Raw genomic sequence first — 24,257 nt, forward strand, 5'->3', positions numbered from 1 at the left:
TCTCTCTCTCTCTCTCTCTCTCTCTCATTCGCATTCTATCTCTCTTTCATTGGTGTGTAAGATCACTCATTAGAAGTTACCAAGTCAATCCCATAGCAATTGTGCAGTCTTGGTCTATGTGTATGTGTACGTGTGTGTATATAATACAAACTTCATCGTACAAAGCTTACAAATTACGCTTAGATTGACATTATGCGATACTGCATTGTTGTTGTTCTTACGAAACGCGTTTCTTTCCCCTCTCTCTCTCTCTCTGTCGTGCTCGCTCTCTCAGTACCCACAGCGTCGTGTCTCTCTCCGGTTTGTGCAAAATAACCCGCGACGAGACGTCGTTTTCGCTCGTCTCCGACGCGCTCGTTCGGCAAAAAAAAGCGGCGGTCGTGCTGCGTCGGCTCGCAAGCTAAACGGAAAAGGTTTTTAAAGTAAAAGTTATTACATTAGTAGTGCTTCGCTACACACAAACGGAATCACACAAGAAAAAATCTTCACAACAGCTTCTCTATATCTCGGGTTATCTCCGTCCCTCGGAATATCGTCATTATCATTATCATCCGTCGAGATTGCTACGCAACGTATAAAACTTCATATTACGTTTCCTCCCCTCCACCTTCCTGCCTCCCGACTCGTGTGTCTTCTGGACACCCCCGCGCGTGGAGCGTCGTCGCCTCGCGCAATCCGTAAAATATCTCGAGCGTGTTAGAACTGTACAACCTTGTATGTATATAATATATATATATATATATATATATATATATATATTTATTTATATATTCGCCAGTGCGTGCCACTAAACAACATCGCGCGTATAAAACATTTATACGACTCTTTCTCCTTCTCGCTTGCTTTCTGCCTCTCTCTCTCTTTCTTTCTCTCTCTAACTTTCTCGCACTTATTGCAGCCTCCAACGCTTAAGCTCAATATACAATATGTTCTTTGCTTTCTGTTCTTTCTTATTCTCTGTCTTTCTCTGGTTTAAGACTTAAGACTTCTGAGTCACAGAAAGGGATAAAAAGAGAGAGAGACAGAAAGCAAAGAACACACTGTAGATCAAGCTTTAAGCTTAGGACTGTATCGTTTCGCTCTCTCCCTCATCCTCTAACACAACTGAATCATTGCACTGGTCGAGACCGGCTCGCGGAGAAGAGCACGCCGGGGCCGTTGTTGCACAACAGCACGCAACGCGCCGCGTCGTGACGAGCTCCAGAAGGAAGCCTATCTTTTTCGTGAAGGCGCGGATTCATCGCGACGAGAATCATCGTGAGCCGGTCTCGCCGTGAAAATTATTCATTCACCGGCGACGGAATCCTTATCGCCGCACGCTCGATAACAGTCGAATGTCGTCGCCGTTGTGTAGTCGCTTACTCACTCACTTATACACACACACACATACATACGATTCCTTCGGCCGCAGCGTTCGAGAAAAACGCAAGGATTGCGCAACCAGCGATCAATTCCACGAAAGTGGTCTATCAATCGAATTAAGTTCCGACCGTGATAAATACGATGAGCACGTGAGGCGAAGCCTTCACGGAAAAAAAAAGCAGTATGGCTGGACCGCACGTAGATCTGGTCGTGCCAAGCAGATTCAACAGTAAAATGCGGAACAACTAATTACGTGGCTACTGCAACCACAGAGCAATTGCTGGCGTTGCGGCAGTGACGACACTTGGTTGCTCCACCTTGAGAAAGAAAACACTTGAACACTTATTTGTGGGGTACAAAGTTCACTTCTGAGAAGAAAACTTTTGTCTCACAGAGAAATGCTCAGGTACTTCTCTCTCGGTGCAGAGTCTATGGAGAATGGAGTCATCCCATTTCTGAGTGCCACAACCAGATCACGCGCAATCACATGGATGTGGCTGGTGTGACAAAGTGACGGTTTCAGTCACATTAACAATAAAGTCTGTTCATTTTCGAAGAACTTTTGAAATGGTGCAACAAGCTGAGGTGAAACAAGTATACTTTCTCTCACTCCAACTTATTGCACACTAACGTGCACTAGTTCAGAATTTCTCCAAAAACGAACAGATCTATACACATGTACATTAGATTTGGTCGTTTCCAAAGAACTTTTGAACTGGTGCAACAAGTTGGAGTGAAATAAGTATATTTTCTCTCACTCCAACTTATAGCACTAATGTGCACTAATTCAGAATTTCTCCTAAAACGAACAAACCTATACACATTAAATCTAGTCGTTTACAAAAAAAACCTTTGAACTGGTGCAATAAGTTAGAGTGAAAATAAGTATGCTTTCTCTCACTCTAACTTATAGCACTAACGTACAATAATTTAGAATCCTTTTCAAAACGAAAAAATCTATACACATCATCACCTCACCAACCAGGGTGATGTGTTATCCACAACTAAATATTTCTGGTTGTATATAGCACACATTTCTTTTTTCACGTTTTCCTGCTTTTTTCTTCAGTTTTTGTGTCTTCGGGCCGAGTTGCGAACGGAACGGACGTATGTGCTTGTGTATGTGTGTATGCGCGCGACGATCGTCTCGGAAATTGAGCAGAAAGCCGGCCGATGAGCTTCGGGTTTGGTTTCTCGCCGTTGACGAGTCGCGTTAACGACTAACGCGAGCAGCCGCACGCACGCATGCACGCAGTTGTCGCGGCGACACCCTTCCTTCCGTTCTCTCTTTCTTTCTTTCGTTCGTTCTTTCTCCCTCTCTCGCTCACACAAGAGGGACGGAGAAAGAGAGAGAGAGAGAGAGAGAGAGAGAGAGAGAGAGAGAGAGAGAGAGGACAGCAGCATTGGTCCTTTTCGCGGCCGTGGAGAAAAAGTCAGCTTTCGTTTGTCATTCGTTCGCCCGCGCTCCCTTAAGCTTATCGATGTGATATATTACAATAATAATTACATACATAATACTATTCGCGCGTATAATAAAATATCTGTGTGTGTGTGTGTGTATGTGTAACGGCCGCGCGCGCGCGGACGGTGATATCTTCCTAGCGATAAAAAAAGAAGAGTCGGCTCTGAAGACGAGTTCCCGTCGCCGACACGCGCGTGTCCTCGCGTCCCCTCGGAGAGGCCTCGGCGAGGGGGTCAGCCTTGGCGGGATCGCGGCGCGCGAGCGTCAAGGTCGCCAGAGGCGGCTGCCGCGATGGTGAATCCGAAGAGCCTCGGCGAGCTTGGACGTGGAGAACACACGCCTCGCACGACTGTCGCACACGTACACGTTCCACGCGCGCGCGCGCGCGCGCGCACGCATACACTCGCACAGAGACACACACACACACACACGCACACACACACTCAAGACGCGCGCGCGTGCGTCTCCTGCGTCACCTGGCGCGGCTCCTCTTCGGGTCCATGTGATTACATAGTTCGTTCCGCGTGGCCGACGAGACTTTTGATTAAGTATTAGAGGACGCTGCAACAGCAGTAGGTCTTCTTCTCCTTCTCGGGGCTGAAGTTCATCTCGCGCACGATCTCCGCGAACATCTCGTTGACGTTGGTGCGGTTCTTGGCGGAGGCCTCGACGAACGGGCAGCCCCACAGCTGTGCGAGAGCGTTGCCCTCGGCGGTATCGACCTCGCGCTGGTGCTCAAGGTCGAGCTTGTTCGCCACCAGTAGCACCGGCACCCGCTCGGTGCCCTTGACGCGTGTGATGAGCTCCTTCATCGCCTTGATGTCCTGGAAGGTCTGGTGGTTCGTCAGGCTGTACACCACGACAAAGCCCTGGCCGTTTTTGATGTAAAGATCGCGCATACTGGCGAACTGCTCGGTGCCGGCGGTGTCGAGGATCTCGAGCACGCACGGCGAGTTGTCCACCTCGATCTCCTTGCGATAGAAGTCCTCGATGGTGGGGTCATACTTCTCCATGAAGCAGCCCGAGACAAATTGCACGGTGAGCGCGCTCTTACCCACCCCGCCCGAACCGAGGACGACTACCTTGAACTCGCGCATCTCCGTCGCGACGTCGTGGCCGTCGTCGACGTCCTTCCCGTCGTCGTCGTCGTCGTAGTCGCCGCCGACTTCGCCACGTCGCCTTTCCTTGCGCCGCGGCGTGTCCAGGACACCAGGGTGCCGAGGAAGTGGTGAGGAAGTGGTGAGACCACAGAGAGAGAAAGAGAGAGAGAGAGAGAGAGACACAGAGAGCAGACACGATGCACGTACACGCGCGCACGCACACACTGTCACGCACAGGACGCACAATGACGGAGTGACGGAGACTGGGATCGCTCCAGCACACGCGATTATCGCGTTCTCTCGCTCACACTCGCCGCGGCCGCTGTCACAGGCACCAGCAGCAGCGACAGCTCGTGTTCCGTTGTCGTCGTCGTTGCCGTCGCTCTCCTCCTCCTGCTCTTGGCCGTCGTCCTCGTGCACTTCCTCCTCCTCTTCGTCGTCGTGCTCGTCTTCCTCCGCCTTCTCGTCGTTGCTGCCAACGCGATCGGGGAGAGACGCAGCGCTACTTCTTCGAAGGCCTCGCCTTCCTCTTGGTCTTCGCGTTGTTGTCGCGACGACACGAATCGCCCGGCCCGTATCGTGATGGTGGTGGTGGTGGCGGCGGCGACGGCGGCGAACAAAGGCATCGGACGCTGGCTGCTACCAGGGAGGCGAGATCTACCTGTCGGCCTCACCGTCACCAGAGAGAACGACTGGGCGATATCACGCGAGAACCGTCGCGGCGCGACCTGGCTGCCGCCCCGAGCGCGCGATCACGATGACGACGGCGATACGACGACGGTGACTACGCCAGGAGGACATGACGAAACACGCACGCACTCGGAGCGCTGCGAATACGCCACCACTCTCTCACGCACATATACACACGCACACCCCCGAGAGCCCGACACGTCTAGTCTTGTCTTGTCTTGTCTCTTCAGTCTCTGTGCCTGCACCTCTCTGCCTCCTCTTCTTCCTGCCCAGCCGCTGCCCCTCACTGCTTCTCGCCCTGATCTGACGTGCGAGACGACGCCATCTTATCGCGACTCCGCTCCGCTCAGCTCAGCTCAGCTCCGCTCGGCTCGGCTCGGCCGCGCTCTCTCTTTCTTTCTCTTTCCTTCTCGCGCTCCGTCTGTCTTCCTCGTCGTGAACGTCGCGATCGAGACGAGAGCATTGACTGTGCGTGACTGTGCGCCGCTGACTGGCTCGCCTCACGAGCAGCGACAAGTGAGCGCCGCGCGCAGCGCCCTCTTCTCCGTGAACTGCACTCCGCCTCGTTCTGCGTACATTTCCGAGTGGAACAAGCACGCGTCGAACCGCAGGTGCGACAGAGACGCCATTCGGGAGAAAGTGCAGGCGATACGGCTGAGGGAGCAACTGCGTCCGTAGGAGCCGGCTTTAAGGCGCGTCTCCAATGTTGACATTGCTGATTGCGTATTTAGTGTCCCGAGTGAAATCTATTGAAAATCCTTGGCTTGCTCTTTTCAGCTGATTGAATACCGAATTCGTTTTCCTATTTATGCTAAAATTGCAAATTTGTTCCTCTCTAAAAGCGAAAAGTGTAATCCAAAAGGAACAGACCTTTTGTGTTCAAACATGACGGTGATGGAGAAATATAAAATAAAGAATACCAGGAAGGAACATAAAGAGAAAATGCTTTATTAGAAGTACGAAGGAAGTGAAAATGAACTAAATGCGACTATCAATACTCAGACAGCAACAAGATCTTCAAGGGATATCCTGGAGACTTATGCGGACATTTAGAAGTCCTCAGGATGTATTTGGAACATCTTTGAAAAATTGTGCTGTCTGAGATACTATGGAATCGAAATAAATGTTTTAACGTAATATTGTCAATTAATCGAATAGACAAAGGTGCGTAAATGTATTGAAGAGAAAATTATTACAAGTGTCTAATTTTATTTCCTCACCAATATTAGTAGAATATAAATACATTTTTTCTATTATTCTTTTAAAATATTTTTTTGCTATATACTTACAAGATATTTAAAGTATACCGCCAGATTGTGTTTCCGGTACATCACTTATGACGTAGTTCACGTCGTCAAACTGAACCAATGCAACACAATCGATTACACACGATATATCGCAACATGCTCCTTCCTGATATTCTTTATTCAATGAATCTGCAGTTGTTCTGGGTTCTCTGACATAGAAACTGAAAAAAGAAAAATAAGTAAAGAATCCACCACAGCAAAAAAATCCCCAAATGGGGATCATGGTAGTTAATGGGTTAAACAATAAGCTAATTGAGCAGTCATACTCGGAAATTTCAATAGGATAGTCTGGCATTTTTGATAATTTTCGAATATAATTGGCCAATTTGCTTCCCAGTAGTCGAATTCTTTCGTAACAGCGATGTCACTAGTGTTGCGCAGCTTTTCTGCCATGGTGTTATATCTGCGCAACGACTACATACATTAACGATAGCAATATTGTCGTTAAAAGTTAGAGAATCAGTATGTAGCAAAGTATGTAGAAGTAGTATGTAGAAAGTAGTAGTAAAGTTTCTAAAAGATGTCTTGAAAACGTCTAAAAGACGTTTGAAGAAATATAGCGTTTTTTAAAAGTTTCTGCCACCTGGAGCCGTAAAAGAGTACATCCTTTTTATTCCAAGCTCCGTTTTTCTTATACGAGACGCTCGTATAAAAAAACGGAACTTGGGATAAAATGGCGCACTTAATTTTTGAACACGACTCCCGGGTTATAGGTTTTGTCACATTAATGCGACTGAAGGCCAATCAGAAAGCTTATAAGCCACATCTGGAGAGACTTTTTATCGACAAAAGAGAATTCGCGGAATAAGGGGCTGTGTATCTTTCCATGTGCTGCCCGTTAAGTAAATCAATCAATCATGGTCGAGAATTTCGACATGACAATCTCACGTTTTCGATAAGTCTCGAGTGTGATTGGCCAATGAGCTCACCGCTTAGGTGCCAGCGTTTCACCTGTTTTCACGTGCCGCCTGTTCGAGTGAATCGCTCAGATACGAAAATTCCAACACAACCGTCTTGCGTTCACGACGATTCTCGAATACGGTCGGCAAGAATTCGGCTTGCTCTTCAAATTTCACCGCTTCCACTTTCATCCTACACATGCCATTGTCGGCTTCACGCAGACGCGAGCGCAGAAACGACAATGACAGAGTGCAGAAGGTGTAAAGGAGCGGAACTGTGCTCCCGACACGGTGGCCAATCGCCGGCAGCCAATCACGTGGCCCGCGTGCGTCGCTTTGCTCGTTGGACTTCCGGCGAGTCGAGCCGTGGCGAAGATCCAAATCGACAAGTGCACGCCAGGCGAATCTCCCTTTTTCCACCGGATGCGAGTGTCATTCTCCCTTATCTGGCAGACTGACAGTGCGCTATCCACGACCTTGAGACCGTCCACTTACTGGAGGAGGAGAGAGTCTGATCGGGTGAGTTATGAATCTCGTCGTCACGTTCGCAGTCTCCCTCGTGATAGACCTCTGGCAAACCGTTTGTCTCTCCTACACTCTCTACACCCCGTCGCTCCTGCTTCCCTTCTTCCCTCCTTCTTTCTCTCTCTCTTTCTCTCCGTCTACTCGCCTATCACCTGTCTATCCCTCTCTGTCCCTCCCGCGTATCTAAATATACGCGGTGTCCCGTTTCAAGTGCAGGGAGCGCGAGCAAAACGAACAGGCCGTGCAATGAATGCGGCATAGCCCGACACGTACAAACATGTAGTACGCAAGCGCGCAATTGCAACGTGCGTTACTGCGCACATACCTTGCCGTCACGTTTCAAATCCCAGAACTGTCTGCATCGCAGGCAGTCGCGCGACCCACCATCTCGTTCTCGCGTGCTCCTGCGTGACGTCACGGCCTCTGACGTCAGAGCGCGAGCCATAATGGCTCTAAAACTGAATCGCGTCGAGCGACAGCCTCGAGTGAGGATTTTAGATTGCGATTGGTCGAACAATAAATGAGAATGCGGCAGGTAAATGGACGTTCGAATAGTACAACGGAGAACGTGTAGGATGTGTATTGTGGATTATATAACGAGTAATTCTGAACTTCTCTGATGAAATGAGACTATTGTAAACGATTTTATGAAACAACTCAGACAAACATATCTTGGCATATTATCTGTTTAATGATTAGTACACGTACGCGAAGATGCATTCTCATACAACAAAAGAATTTCTTTTTTTAATATATAAAGAAAATTATGTGATGCCGTGAAAATTGCTGCTTATTTTGCCGGCAAGAAAACGCAATTAATCCGAAATTATTGTACTGATAAAAATGAAGTATTTTGTTTAAAATCACAGTGCAATAAATGAATATTTCTTAAAACAAATATATTTTAAACACAATTGTTGTTACAATAGTATCATGAAATACATTAAATGTTTGCATATTATGTTCAGTATCTCATAGCAAAAATCTTCTAGGAATATTCTAAAGACGTTCAAAGGAAATGTCCTTAGAACATTTATAGGATATCCATAGAATATCATGTACTATCTAGGTCTGTTCATCAGGGAATGTCTATTTTTTTTTAGCTGAACTAAGTAATCTTTCCAGATATCACAACGTTCTAAAATTATCTTATATGTACTTAGGACGTCTAAGTCAGTCCCTAGGACATTCTCGATATATATAGGATAATTTTAGGATGTTTCATACTATCTGGGAGAGCAAAAGAGAGAGAGAGAGAGAGAGAGAGAGAGAGAGAGAGAGAGAGAGAATAGAAGAAGTATACAATCTAACATTGAAAGGAAAAGGTATAAGAAAAAATGTAAATATCAAAATACACAGAGAGAATTTTATAATAAAGATTAGAATTTTTAAAATAGAATTTAGTAATTGAATTAAATTATATTTCAAGAACTGAAATGCGCTATTAACAAATTTATTATATTTCTAGCAAAATTCATTATGTTCCTTAGCGAGATAAAAGTCTTATTAATAGTTTATTCCAGCAATGTAAAAAATCAAGTAAAACTGAAAATAATTTATATGAAAAAGAAAACTATTTTCTTTCCGCATAAATTATGACTAGTGGAAAATACTAAAAATTACAAAAAAAAAGAAAAAGAACGAAGTTCCAATGAAGTATTAGTTCAACTAAAAAGAACAAGTTTAATATATGCGTTGTTTTGATCTATGATCTTCCGCTATGCTTCGCATGCGGCTTCATAAAATTATAACGGCATTAAATATAGTCATTATATTTGAAAGATCCAAAATTACTTCCCAGATAGTAAAGACTTCTAAAACAGGTCTTAAAGAGATGGCGTTTATGAGGGGATACATTTATAGGTACTAAAAGAAATAATCTTGAAATTTTCTTCTATAAGACTATTAAATGAGAGATTAAGGGATTGCGAGATTTATATAAATAAAAGTCTATAATTATTATACAAATTTTTTCTTGATATAATTTCTCGATTTTCTCGATAACTAAACATTTTTAACGGATGCTGGGATACATGTATATATATATTTGACAACATGAATAACTATTTACACGACTAGAATTAATAATCGTCATCCCGAGTGAATAAAATTAAGCGACGTGTTATCAGCTAAAATAAAGTCTCTTGCAAGTGTATGGCATAATGTTTCGGATAAAAAAGCAATTTTCATTCATAAAATGATTGAAACCAAACGTGTGGACGGACAAACTGGCCTATAATTAAGAGTTGGCAGAAGAGCTGTGAAGAACTTCTCGCGAAAACCTAGGTTAGGTTAGTAAACTACTAACTAGGATACATATTTTGTACATGGTCTTCTTTGCGCAACTAGGCAACTGAATCCGACACCAGAGCAAGATGACCTTGCTGCATGTTTATATTATGATTATTACAAAATAAATTATACAGTTAACAGGATCTTGGCTGGCATTAAAACATAGAAGAAAGCTGCATGTATCATGTTTGTACAGTTACAACAATTAGTTGTCTGAGAAGTTATAACTTCAAAATTCTAAAATATATACATCTAGGCCCTGTCTCTCTTACTCATCATAAATTTTAGAAAAGCTCATTATGTACTGAGAAGAAGAATTTATTCTTTGTACAAGAATATTATAAAATTTTATCGCAGAAAAAGTTGATTTCACTCTATGTAGTGAGCAAACCGAATTTTTGTTTTAATTTAATATTTTTTATTAAAAATACTAAACTTACTAGGATTCAGAATTTTCCAGTTTTAGCAAGTTCAATAAAAATCAATCAATATAATATCTGATTTAATAAATCAATATTTTCAATAAACTTAACGAACTTATGATAGATTTGCGAATATATAAACGAATATATAAGCGAATATATAAACGAATATATAAACGAATTATAAAATATTTGAACTTATAAAATATTAACATTTATTTGAATCAGTCTGTATTTTTCTGTGTGTATGATAAATATAAAACTTCAGAGTTTTAGCAAAAATGATAGAAATAAAAGAAATATTAATCGATATAATTATAGTTTTTATTACTATTATTAATTACAATTAATTCTTATATTATAGGCTGTACATAAAGGTAGACTTGCAGACGATGCAAGATGTTTGTATAGTCTGTTGCAGCAATTAATCTGAGAAATTGTAATCTAGAAATTCTGCAATATAAGACATTAACCCCAGTTTATTTTATGCGCTTAAACACGTTTAAGCATTTCTTCATTTAAACGTGTCTACTCAGAAACTGATTTCAGTCGAAAACTAAGAACAAGAGCCACATGCGCGAGCCACTGGGCGAAATGACGAATCTCGTTGGCGCGATTCTTGCACGTATGCTAATTTCTTGGGTCCGCGAGAGATCTCTCACTTTCTTCGCGTGTCGGCGACACTCCGGCACGTACGGGCGCGCGACTACCTCGTAATCGGTTCTGGGCTGACTCATCTCTCCGTGTATCACACGAATTGCAGTCGAGTGACAAATCCGCGCGCGCGCGCGCGCTCTCTGACGAACTATTTCCGCGATCAACGGTCGCGCGGTCCCGCGCGCGCGATAATGCGTCTATCAAAACCGAGACAACGGTCCGGGAAACGGAGAAACTGCGAGAAGGAACAGGATCGCGGGGATTCCCAAGAACCTGCCTGCCTGCCATTTTGTCGACTCGATACCATTTCGCAAAAAATACGCGAACGCACAAGCGTGTTCAACACGTCGCACAATGGGACAGGAATTTCGAAAAATGGAAAAAAATCAATTTTTTTACAATTTTTGAATTTAAATAAATACAAGCCTATTTGGTAGTATTAATGTTAAACTGACATAATGTAAAATATTTTTCTTCTACAACATATATTAAAGCAGCAGAAAGTTCACGAAGTTGACGTTTCTAACAAATACTATCGAATGTCATGTTCGAGTGATATGAATTACATTTTCATCGATTAAAACAAGCCACAAAATAGACATAATAATCACTAGTATACAAATAAATTCTACGATTTTTTCTCTTTCTAACAATATATAATATATTGTAAATAAATAATTTTATCACTATGTAATAACGCTGCAGAACCTAGTTCGCTTGTACGAAAATGTTGATGCTCTCTTTCACAACACATCGATTTTTGAAAATATACTCGTCGTGACTCGTAAATTGGACTTACTCTATTTTATACTTCATATTTTATACTTTTATATACAGATATTTTATAGAAGAGATCGCCTGCATTTACGATAGCTACAGCATCTTAAACATTATATATATATATATATATATATATATATATATATATAAACATTACTATATATCTTATTCCTATATATATTTACCTCGATTTTATTTCAAATTAAAATTTATTATTTGGTTAATATAAACATAAAAGCATTTGGAAACATATGTGTGTAAAAGCGAAATTTTTATTGATAAATAATATATTTATGAGACGCCTCCTTGATGTGCCACTAGAAATTAGCGCTAGAATTTATTTAAATCCAAAAATTGTCGAAAAATTTATCGTTTCCCATTTTTCGGGATTCCTGTGCGTCGGCGAGCACTGTAAATATTCGTGAGTCTTCTTCTTCTTCTCAATTTTGGCTCCAAATTTCCCTAGGAATTCTGCACCAACGCCATTCTTAATATTCGTGAGTCAGATATGTGGAATATTTGATACATCATTCGATTATCGATTGCAGGACGGAGGTGGTAATTAGAGGAGCAGTGGAAAAAGGAGGAGGAGGAAAAGAGAAAAGAATAGTCACACGGACGGGTAGCTGAAACGAGCGAACTTATCACAACTGCTGCGGGCGAAGCCGGAAAACGCGGCGGCGACGCGTCGCGGGAGGTGGATCCTCGTCGTTTCCCGTTGTTTCGCGCACGTCGTTGCCCGTTACTCCGTTCCGCCGGCGAGGAGGCCGGCCGTTTTCGACGTTGCATTCCCGCGTGAGTACGAAATAAACAGAAGGGAAGAAAAGATAGAGAATATCACGAAGATGCGTGATCATCCTGTGATTGCTCGCGCGGTGTAACACCGCGTTTCTCTTATCGCGATCCCATCGCGACAGGGCCGATTCTCACGGGCTCTCGCGACACACAGTCTCGAACATGCATAAGTTGGGCGAGTAAGCATAAAAAAAATGATCGTGGTACGGTAGTAGGTGGACGCGTCGAAAAATGTTAACAAGTTATGCGAAAACACGATAGAATAATAGAGCTGTACGCAGAGAGAATGCAAAAAACTTACAATAATATTTTTTAATCTTTTGGATCATATACAGAATTGTGACCAAAATTACTATGTTTTTGTTTAAAAACGTTACGCATAACATTTTATCATAAAATTATTATAGTTACTTTTTTAGAATGTTTTTTGTACATCGTACATCAGATAAATCGTCTTTATATATTTCTATTGTAATTTAAACTACACAATTTCAGTATAGTTCAGCTTTACAAGATTATTGCAAAAAGAAATATAATTCTAATATAATTTTTACTATAATATTTTCTTAATATTGTTTTTAAAATAGTAATATTAAAAAAAGATATATATATATATATATATATATATATATATATATATATACATATATATGTTATAAATACATTATATTAAAAAATATATTTGGTGAAATATAATACTATAATAGTATATATTATTATTATTATTATTGTATTTTTAAAAACTTTTATTTTTAGACGCGTGTACGAGTAGTAATATAAATGTATTTATAAATATATATATATATATATATAAATAATAAAAAAAAAAGAGATAGTCATACTAAGATATGGTAAAATGAAACTATACTTTTTGAGATATAATAATGTGTGTTTAAAAAATGTGATAATATATATAATATGTAATAATATATATATATATATATATATATATATATATACATATATATGTTATAAATACATTATATTAAAAAATATATTTGGTGAAATATAATACTATAATAGTATATATTATTATTATTATTATTGTATTTTTAAAAACTTTTATTTTTAGACGCGTGTACGAGTAGTAATATAAATGTATTTATAAATATATATATATATATATATAAATAATAAAAAAAAAAGAGATAGTCATACTAAGATATGGTAAAATGAAACTATACTTTTTGAGATATAATAATGTGTGTTTAAAAAATGTGATAATATATATAATATGTAATAATATATATATATATATATATATATATATATATAATATGTAATAATATATAAAAGTAACATATATAAATACAACAGTAATTATTATTATTATTTATTAATAATAATAATAATTATAATAATTATTATTATATAACTAAACTTTTTAAAACTAATATTTTTAGGCGCGTACGAGTAAGAATAAAGAATATAAACACATAAACATACACATAAAAAAACGTAAATGAAGTAATATTAAAATATGATAAAATAAAACTATACTTTTCAATATGTAGCAATAGTTAAAATACATAATAGTATACAATAATAATATATAATTGCACTAGTGTATTATTATTGTAACACATAACTAAACTTTTTAAAACTAATGTTCTTAGGCGCGCATGAGCAGGTGTAAAGAGAATTCTAATAAACACAAGAACATACGCATTGAAGGGCGTAATAAAGTAATACTAAAATATGAATAAAACTATACTTTTTAATATAGTAAGAATTTAAAGTATATGATATATAATAGTAATATATATACCTGCAACAGTAGATTATTATTATATAGTTAACGTGGTTAAATTTCTTAAAACTGCTATTTTAGATGCGCACAGTGGGTTGCAAAACACAAGTTGAAGTTGGGAATTCACCAAACTGTCGAATTAAAAATCATTACTAACGGACTTACGCAATAATAATGTAATTAATAACAGTAATAATAATTAAAAATAATAAATAATAATGATAAATAATAATGATGAATAATTATTAGTAAGTCTGTCACGCATGTACAGTGATGAGTCTCAATTTTGACAGTTTGTCGATCTGTCAACTTCGTTGTGTCTAAACTATTTGTAATCTACTATATACTAAGATAACAATTGTTTCTTAGGCCTATATCAATAGTTGTTACTTAAAATTTCTTTCAAACAAAATGTTCAGATTTGAATTCAGAGTTAGATTTATATTTTTCAGTTGAATCGCGACTACAAATGTAACGTTATATGTATTGTACGATTAACCCTTTAAGGCGCATAATTCATGGAACATTCTAGTAACTTCTTTTTAATAAAATATTGTCTAACATTAAATATTGTAAAACGCTCTAAATAGCACATTTATAAGGTTTCAACTGCCCGATCCTAAGTGATCCCTATTGGTATCAGTGATACTTAAAGGGTTAACTGAAAAAACTTAGGTCTAACTTTGAATTCAAATTCAAATTTTTCAAGTTTCAAGTTATTACTATTATATACATTTAGTATTACATATTATATCAAATCGTGTACGTATATAGAATGTCTCCTGCAAAACTATCTAATGTTATTTAGAAACTTCATAAATAATAACTATTACTTTAGAAGCCGCGGAGAGCCAAGAGCACTCCTGAAAATTGTCGGTAAAATCGACGTGAAAAATTGATCGCGATTTGCCCTAATGACTCGGTGATCTTCGAACGGTCCGCTAAAACTCAGTACGCGCGAAAACGGAACGACGAGTTTGCGAAGCGTGGTTACGTCAGTCCAAATGCATTTAATTGCATAGACTATAATAAGCTCCGAATTAATGACGTCAGCAGGAGGTACGTAAAGATTTTCCTGTTGTCAATCAGTCGATTCACGAGCTCGACGCCAGCTCGGAGAGGTTGCGATATATCGCGCGCTTGGCTACTTAAAATATAGCGGGTAGGCACTGACGAGATAATTATAGATCACGCTAGACGGGCTCCGAGGAGAGCAGTGTTCGTTTCTTTCGCCGTCTCCTTTCTTTTCTCGGGAAAACCGGAAGTGCACGTTGCCATCGCGCCTCGTACCTCCTCGTATCCCAGCACCCGGGTGCTTGTTCTTCTCCTCGTCACATGTGCTCGTGTACGTAAGTCTGTATTTGAATGTGTATTGTGTGTGTGTGTGTGTGTGTGTGTGTGTGTGTGTGTGTGTGTGTGTGTGTGTGTGTGCATGCACATGTATACCTACAGGGTCAGCTGTGCGCAGTAGCAAGCCGGGCACGTGATAACGACTTGCACACCGTTGCACAAGTGACATTTCCCCTTGTGAGTCTCTCTCTCTCTCTCTCTCTTTCTCATAGCGTTTTTTATCAAAATATCGGATCAGGTCAGTCGAGATAATCGTGACATTATTAATGACGTTATTAGTAACAGCAGTACCGATCTAATTTCCAAGTGAAAATCCGCTCTGTTTTACAGGAAAAAAACACTATTATTTCGAAAATATCAATTTATTTTTTATAAGTAAATCTTAAGATAAGATTACATGGTGTTTAAGGAAGACAAGTTACTTACATTAATACATTTTACATAAGACAATCATATAATGAGTATATTAGTTTTAAGTGAATATAATTTTCTTTCTGTGCGGCTTTTTTGTCTCTCCCTCTCTTTCTCTCTCTTTGATGTCGCGCAAAGATAAATCTCTCAATCTGGTACATTCTTTTTATTCAATTTTTTTTTTAATTTAGCCGAATTCTCTTTTGTAATTTAATTTAATTTTTTCTTAATTTAATTTTTTTTTATTTGGTTTCCTTTTTCTTCCTAGTCGAATCGGTAATAATGCACGCTTCTTATCTTCGTTCTCCAGAACGCAAAGATTTACATAAGATTCAATAGAAAAAAATAAATCTTACTATTTAAAATAATTTTGACTATTCAAAAACACAAAATATTGAATTGAGAATATGATGTTTTTAAATATTGGAAGAAAATATCATCAAAATAATTATATTTTGCACTTCTTATGAGATCTTCTTGTTATATTTAAATGAAATTATAACATTTTTTAAATTCAAAACTTAAAAATTCTTGTAACAGAATCATATATACGTTACTTATATATAAATCAATGAGTATATTAGTTTTAAGTGAATATAACTTTTTTTCTGTGTGGTTTTTTTGTCTCTCTCCTCTCTCTCCCTCTCTCTCTCTCTCTCTCTCTCTCTCTCTCACTGTCTCTCCCTTTCTTAGTTTGACTTCGCACAAAGATGCTAAATCTTTCAGTCCGACACAACCTTTTTATTCACCTTTCCTTTAATTTAATTTAATTCTCTTCTGTAATTTCATTTAATTTTCTCTTGATTCAATTTAATTTTCTTAGATTTGGTTTCCTTTTTCTTCTCGGTCAAATCAGTAATGTTTGACGCACGCTCTTTATCTTCGTTCTCCAGAGTTCCTCAGGGTGCGAAGAGATAATTTCCCTCCGAGTTGCTGCAGGCGGCAAGATAACGACGCGCCGGCCCTGCTCGCGACCTTGCGGTATGCGAGACACGGTCTCTCTTTCTCTCTCTCTCACACACACATGAGCGAGCGAATGACATCATCCCGATGAAAGTGTACATAACTGAGCAATGCATCACACATTTTGCTCGCCATCGCTGCCGTGTATCTCGAGGCATGCGGGCGACTTTTGGGATTTTCTCTCTTTCTCTCTCTCTCTCTCTCTCTCTCTCGCACTATGTATTTCGTCAGGTCGAGAATAGCACTGTTTTCCACATGAGAAAAGATCTTCTCTTCGAGAAGAAACCACTCGCTGGGAAAATCCCTCTGCGGGAGACCACACAATCCGACGGAAGTTTCTGACGCTTAACACGAAGGAAATCGATAAGCCGCTTACTAAACGGAAACGAAAATCGTTCCTAATAACGGCGGGCGTATAGGTCGTCATAAAATTCGAGACTGGAAATACCGTAGCCGGTTGGAAAATGGTTGTAAAACTGTATTGACAGGCCCCCTTGCGCCATCTTTTGTTAGGAAAACGTTAATATTTTAAGTACACATGTTCAAGGAATTTTGTAAATTACAAAGTCTAAATATTAAAAGAAAATAATATCTTAAAACTCGAGACTTACTGTGACTGAAAAATCTGGTAAAATCAGATTATTAGATCCACGTAAATGTTTTCGTTGGAAAAAACATTAATCTTTTGCCTGTGCAGGACACAGATATCCTACACAGAAAAAAATTATATATATAATATCCACTTACAATTAATATATCCAAATTAACAATTATTGTGTTTAATATATAAGCAGCGATATATAATTTGGTTAAAAAATCTCTAAAGACTTGAATTTATCTCAAAAACATTTATCTCAAAACGTTGCAGTGTTTTATTGTAATAGTGTCATAAGAGAAGTACAATATGATTATTTTCAGGTATCAATAATATTTTCTTTTGACATTTAAAAGCATCATATTCTCACTATCCAATATTTCCATTCATGAAAATTACTTCCAAGTAATAAAAATATATTTTTTTTGTTGAATAAAATTATTGATTCAAGTAATTTATTTTCGTTTAACGCTCTATGTGATCTCACTTTAAAATCTACATGTAAAAAATAAATAAATTTTTAAAGCAAGAATATTCTTTTTTTAAAACTCACGTCTTAAAATATAAAAAATAGCCGGGAAATTTTCTTAAAAATTAAATTAAAGTTCCTGGCCTCTCGCATTGTCTATCTCTTTTTAATGACGTTAGAAGCGAGAAAATGCATGCTAAAAATTCTTGTAAAATACGTTAAAATAAAAATATATATCCATAAAGTAATATTTGCAATCGATTAAACAAATTTGTAAAATATTACGTGTACTCCCCTTTTGTGTGCTCTAACAATCAATAATTTATTGTAAATTAACCCAAATAAAAATAGGCGAAGAAATAGGTTAAGAAAAAATTGTATGTCACGTTAATTTAAAACAAATTATTGATTGTTAGAGCAAAAGGGGAATGCATGGAATATCTTACAAATTTATTTAATCAATGCAAATATTACTTTATTTATTTTAACGTATTTTGCAAGAATTTTTGGCATGCATTTTCTCGCTTCTGACGTCATTAAAAAAGAGATAGTCAATGCGAAGGACCAGAAGCCTTAATAGACTCTCGCAATTTTTTGTTACAAAATCAACAATTTTTTAACCCTTTACAGACTCTTATCGGGATATTGCCGATAAAATAATTGAAGAAATTGTTTACCGTTCGAAATATTCTGGTGTACTCGTTATATCAATCATTTACTTCTAGCACACATTAAAGAGCAATATTTTCCGTATGAAATATGATTGAAATGTATATCTGAAATTATCTTTTAAGTTCTACGCGATAGGTAGTAAACACTCGCGCTCGAAAATATCTTGTCCGTGAAAGATTAGATACACGTACTCAGAATTCGTTGAATCGTAAATTTCAGAGAAAACTAACAAGATATTCAAAAATCCATGTTTAAAATACCGTGTAACCAACTAATTTCGTAAAAACTAAATTAATTTTCCCAAAACTAAATTAGCAGATTCTCGCAATTTTTTGTGATAGAAACGGTAGTCTTTTAAATGCAAGCGTTCAGAGTTTAATGAACCGCCAGCTCCGAATATTTTGGAGGAAGATAAAAGGATGTTTTTAATAACGCGACTTAATATACTACAGCCAACAAACTTATTGAGAAACTAAATTAGCAGAAATTATTAAATTTCTAATGAAGTGAATTAACAAAAAAGTCTCTGAATAACTAAATTATTCTCGCAACCTTCTGTTGCAGAAACATTAATCTTTCACATATACCTCAGTCAGCTGAGCATTCATGCTGAGTGTTTCATATAGCACTCATATTTATCACATAAATTGATGAAGTAGAGATATGAAAAAAATTATCAAAATTTATTCCAAACAATATGTCGCATAAAATAGTATAGTAAAAATTTAAATGTAGCTTTTATACAAATTTATTGTATCAACAATTTGGAACAATTGAAAAAAATTGGAACATTTGAAAAAAATTTGGACAATTGTATGATACAAGTTTAATGATAATTAATTCAATTTAGTATATTTGCTTCATAAATATAATTAGACGAATTTTAAAGTTTCCATCATCGATTATCTCATGTCGTGATAATCCCGAAAGTCTATCTTGGAATAATCAAATTATAATCAATCATGGTATATATAAATACCACTAGTATACTAGTAATTTACTAGTTTACTAGTAATTTTATCGATTCTGATGAAATTTATCACTAATCAAGCTTTAATATAATTTACCACATATTTATTAATAATTAACTTCATTAATCGATTAAATTATTCGTGTAATTGCATATATGGCGATTGACTAATTTTGATGACTTGATTTGATTATTTTACTTATTATAGATTATAGATTACACGGAGAAAGTTTTCGTTGACTAATGCCCAACGCTGCTTTGAATCCAGTGAAATCACGAGGTTCAAATATTTTATCGGAAAATAAAAGTATGTCACTGCGACGCGTAGAAACGATAATTCCTCGTTAAGGCTAACACAGTCGCAGACAATGCTCTTTATGTGTTCGGTATAAAGCGTCATTTACACACGAGAACGGTTTTATCTCCGATGCATGAGACACGTGTCCCTCTTCCTCTCTCTTTCTCGCTCTCATCATACGACTCGCGGGTGCATATCGAAAAAGCATTCAATTCGAGGTGACAGAGAAAAAGAGAGATTTTGAAAAATTCAAGACTTAGAATGTCACTGTAGAGCTTTAGAGAAATTTAGATAACCGGAAAATATAGATATAGAAGATTTTAGACTTTTAATTAGAAATGTTTTTCAAAGGAATATAAATAAAGACATATATATCAACATAGGATTTGGCTATTTATTATTCTTTCAAATACAAAATAATTTCTTTATTTAAAAAATTGACATTTTTCGTCGTCAAGATTCTTTGTACTAAACATTGTTGTCGTCTCTAATTGACAATATTATAGCTCATTTAATAATCCGAAATAAGACTAAAAGAAAAAACTGTGTTAAATTTACTGGAGGATGGACCTAAGTCCTTTGGGAATTTTTCAAGATTAATATTTTTTCCGGAACATACTAAATAAAGAGAGAAAGAGAAAGAGAGAAAAAGAGAGAGGGGGAGAGAGAAGGAGAGAGATTGACTCATGCACTTTTCAAGCCGCCATTCGAATGCTTCCTCTTGAATCCGCAACACTTTTCTGTCATCGATCGTGACGACGTGACCGCGTAGACTGCTGCACGCTCCTCGGCCTCGGCTGATATTCGTTAGCTACTGACGCCACTCGATAGTGTCATCCCGAGCGCGTTTATCTGCTATTGGAATCCGTCGCGTGCGCCGCGAATGAGAGATAAGAATCGCAATCACGGCTGCGGCGCGCCGGCCGGCCGGCAGGCATTCCGCGTCGCGGAAATGGGAATTTCGCTGAACGCGCCCGACTTACGAAAGGTGGAAACGAGGAACGAGAGTCGCATATTAGATATCATCAGGCTTCGTCGCGAGGTATCTACGCGCGAAGGAGAATTTATAAAGGGAAGCTAGTGAAAAAAAACGGGAGAGCGTTATCGGTGACTCAAACGCGCTGACTCAATGGCCGCTGAAACCTTTTTTCTCTTTGTCGGAATCGTATTTCTTATCGATTCGCGGGCTGGCGTGTCCTTCCTGTATTCTCATCGCTTATTAATCATTCGTTTCTCCTTACCGCGCTATAAAAAGAAATCAATCGAATATTATATCGTTATTGTTGTTATTATCGTGCAGTTAGATCAACCGTTTGGTAGTTGAAAAAACATTTATATTATACATGAAATTACGTTACTTTTTGATCTTCTGCTGCCAATTGAATTTTCAATTTTTTATGTTAAATTATCGAACTAATTGAATTTTTCTGCAATTTAAGGCAATTTGTGGGATTTTACAACAGCCTTGATAATAAAATTTTGCGTGAAACTTTCTTCACTCGATTTTTTTATTCGATTTTATAATACAGTTCATTGTACTATAAAAAAGATTAGTCGAAACAACTTGAATGGAGTTCAGTGACCTCAATTTCAGGGTTATAAATGGCAAACCAATCGCCCTGGTTTTCCCAGCCAAGTTTTCATGTCTCTCACTTCTTTCTTTTGTGTAAACAAAGCTCAAAATTTCATACCATAAGACTCAGTCATAAAGGCAACCTAATATATTATTGGTAGGACTTTTGTTATCTGATTAATTAATTTTCCAACTAAAAATGGGATTATATTCGCATTATGCAATCAGGTCAATCTTCTAAGTGTTAATAGAATATTTATATTACACATACGACTACGTTTAAACTTCCTTAATATTTTATTATTAACTAAATCTTGCAATCCAAATTTCTGTGTCAATTTGCTGATCTGATTAAATTTTTCATCAATTCGACTCGATCGCAGTTCGTACATTAAAATTTTCTGAGATTTAGTTCTTTTTACACGATTTTCTTTTAGTTGGATAAAATATTCATTATTCATTCGGATCTCCGCGGTTTGACCAGCGAGCGTGAAGATCTTTCGAGTCTGTTGAACGGGCGATAATGCATCCGTCCGTCTCTCTCTCCGCGTTGCATCTCGTTTACGTAAGATCCAATAAATGCAGTTTCGATCGAAGCGACTAGCTTTCGAGGCGTCAACAGGTGCGACGGGTTACGCAATAGAACGTCTGCTTCGAAATTCACATCCCATTCGAGAAAGCCGGAAGAAAGTATCATTCTTAGAAATTGAAAAATTTTTAATTCAGGTTTGGAATGTCCTTGTAGAATGTAGAATCTTAAGTTTGAGGAAAATTTATGGTTTAGTTTACCTAAACATATAGATAAAGAAAGTTTTAGATCTTTAGTTAGGAATGTTTTTCAAAGGAATAAAGATATAAGATACAAAGGAATAAGGATAAATAAAGATATCAATACAACATTTGATCATGCTATTTATCATTCTTTTAAGTATAAAATAATTTCTTCATTTTAAAAGAATTGAAATTTCGTTGTCGAATCTCCAAAATTGAAGTTCTTTGCATTACAATTCGTTCAATAATTCAAAACAGATGAAATCAGAAAGTTTAAAAACTGCATTAAATTTGCTAGAGGATAAATCTGAATTTTTTCCAAAATTAGTATTTTTCTCGTAACATTAAATAAAAAAGAAGGAAGAGAAAAAGGGAGAAATTTGTAATTTCAAAGTGCCACTAGTTTGTTCAATTTCGATTTTCTGCATATAACAAAATTTTATTCTCCAGAAGATTTAATGCAGTTTTTAATTCGCGTTTGGCGACAAGGCGTTCAGTACAAAAAATCTGAACAATTAAATTTCAATATGTTTGAAAAGAAGTAATATTTTTACAAGAAAATGAATAATAATGGTCAAAACTCTATATTAATTTTATACATATTTTTGAAAAAAATTCGTAAAATCATCCTATTTTTCAGCTTATCTAAGTCAAAACTTTCTCTTGTATTCACATCGTTTGTACTCACGTGTTTGGCCAAGAGGATTATTCATCGTCCCGATAGTTGGAACCCAAATAATCCTCCGGAAATAAAGGTCGGATGCTATTGTGCGTACTATCGGCTTGATACGATAGACAATAGCAACACATGCTTTATCATACTTTAGGCGGACATGCATGTCGATACAAAAAATGTACTGAAATTTAAGAAGTGGGGCAACTTCCTGAAAAGTCATATTACAGAAATGCGAATACCATCTATCGAAATATAATTTTATCGAAATATTGGATTTTCTCATTGTATAACATATTCATGTGTGCAGTCAGGTGATTAAAGATCGAAATACTTCCCCTCGATGAGTTTCATAACGTATGCTGTACTCAATTCTTGCTCTCAATTCTGCTCTCAATTCTTTTATTTAAATAGAATAAACAATTGCTTTTATGAAAGGATGAGATTTTAAGAGAATAAGAGAGTATAAAATAAATATTTTAAGAGAAAATATATTTTTTAATTTAAAAAATATTTTTAAATTAAGAGGAAAATTGGCTTTTTTTTTTGCTAATCCTCAGAAGATGCATTTTCCAATTGGATACGAGAAGTATTGCAAAACTCATCTAAGAACAATGTTGCAACTTTTAATCATTTGACTGTAGGAGAAAAATAAGAAATAAAAAATATTATTATAAAAAAATATCATAAATATAATATATTTATAGTGTGATAACGTCTATGATAACATATTTATCTAAACTAATATAAAATATTTAAATTTTTAAATTAAAAAATATATTTTTTCTTAAAATCTTTATTTTATACTTTCTTATTCTCTTAAAAATCTGCTTTCATGAAAGCAATTGTTTATTCTATTTAAATAAAAGAATTGAGATTGAAGTAAATATGTTAGTGTATCCATTAAATAAATATTCTTCATCTTTTAGATACTTTTTTTCCCACGGTATACGACAAGAATATATACTGTACATTTTCAATATGTGTATATTTCCAAATAGATAAATATTAATACAGCCTTGTGCGCGCGCGCGTATTGTTTAAAGGCCAATCATTTCTCATCGAAACAATCACATAGAAAAATTATTGAATAGTCAGTACTCGTTATGCCACTCAACAGTTTTCGGCACTCTTACTCGGATTTTATCAAATATTCAAGTATGTGATGTTCATTAATTATTTATTAATTATTCATTAATTATTATTTTTTACCTCTTTTTTCGTTTTCTTTTAAATTCCCATATGCCTTAATATTTAATTCGCGCAAGAGTACAGAAAACAAGTAGAGTGCTGGCGTTCTCTCTAAGTTCGGAAAAATTGTATTTCGATATTTGGATTTAATGTTAAGACTTTTCGAAATATTGTCCTAGTTTCTAAATTTGGATTTTGGACATTCCCCAAATTTTTGGACATATCCAGGATCATTCTGCGACGTCTGTCTGCATTTTATGCTGTCTGCATTGAGAGAAAT

At 37.1% G+C, this 24,257-nt stretch overlaps 3 protein-coding genes across 7 annotated transcripts in view; 1 reads left to right on the plus strand and 2 right to left on the minus strand.

The window, feature by feature from the left end:
- Positions 1–6: 6 nt before the first annotated feature.
- On the minus strand, positions 7–4,228 carry LOC116851040 (ras-related protein Rap-2a). Its single transcript, XM_032830041.1, has one exon. It carries the CDS (start codon positions 3,919–3,921, stop codon positions 3,376–3,378), a length of 546 nt encoding a protein of 181 aa, XP_032685932.1. The 5' UTR covers positions 3,922–4,228; the 3' UTR covers positions 7–3,375.
- Positions 4,229–4,759: 531 nt separating this feature from the next.
- LOC116851042 lies at positions 4,760–7,055 on the minus strand. Of its 2 annotated transcripts, XM_032830043.1 has the most exons (3): positions 6,873–7,055; positions 6,188–6,324; positions 4,760–6,082 (listed from the first exon to the last, which is right to left on the minus strand). In XM_032830043.1, exons 1-3 carry the CDS (start codon positions 7,019–7,021, stop codon positions 6,042–6,044), a joined length of 327 nt encoding a protein of 108 aa, XP_032685934.1. In that variant the 5' UTR covers positions 7,022–7,055; the 3' UTR covers positions 4,760–6,041. The 2 variants fall into 2 exon arrangements, with proteins under 2 accessions (XP_032685934.1, XP_032685935.1); XM_032830044.1 differs by lacking the exon at positions 6,188–6,324.
- Positions 7,056–7,170: 115 nt separating this feature from the next.
- LOC116851039 (phospholipid scramblase 1-like) overlaps positions 7,171–24,257 on the plus strand; it is a 47,062-nt gene continuing 29,975 nt past the window's right edge. Inside the window, exons 1-2 of one of the 4 annotated variants that reach the window (XM_032830036.1) lie at positions 7,171–7,339; positions 12,045–12,291. The gene's annotated coding sequence lies outside the window, so the exon portion shown is untranslated. The other 3 variants (XM_032830039.1, XM_032830040.1, XM_032830038.1) reach the window with 3 other exon arrangements.

This window comes from Odontomachus brunneus, unplaced genomic scaffold, assembly GCF_010583005.1.
Source record: "Odontomachus brunneus isolate Ranch 3 - 2012 unplaced genomic scaffold, Obru_v1 Obru_scaffold_164, whole genome shotgun sequence".
Classification (NCBI taxonomy): Eukaryota; Metazoa; Arthropoda; class Insecta; order Hymenoptera; family Formicidae; genus Odontomachus; species Odontomachus brunneus.

Coding starts and splice junctions, on each gene's coding strand:
- LOC116851040 (XM_032830041.1), bottom strand. CDS start 3,921: ATGCGCGAGTTCAAGGTAGTCGTCCTCGGTTCGGGCGGGGTGGGTAAG.
- LOC116851042 (XM_032830043.1), bottom strand. CDS start 7,021: ATGTGTAGGATGAAAGTGGAAGCGGTGAAATTTGAAGAGCAAGCCGAA. Junction 6,325..6,872: donor CAGGCGGCACGTGAAAACAG/GTGAAACGCTGG, acceptor GTCGTTGCGCAG/ATATAACACCATGGCAGAAA. Junction 6,083..6,187: donor TATCCTATTGAAATTTCCGA/GTATGACTGCTC, acceptor TTCTTTTTTCAG/TTTCTATGTCAGAGAACCCA.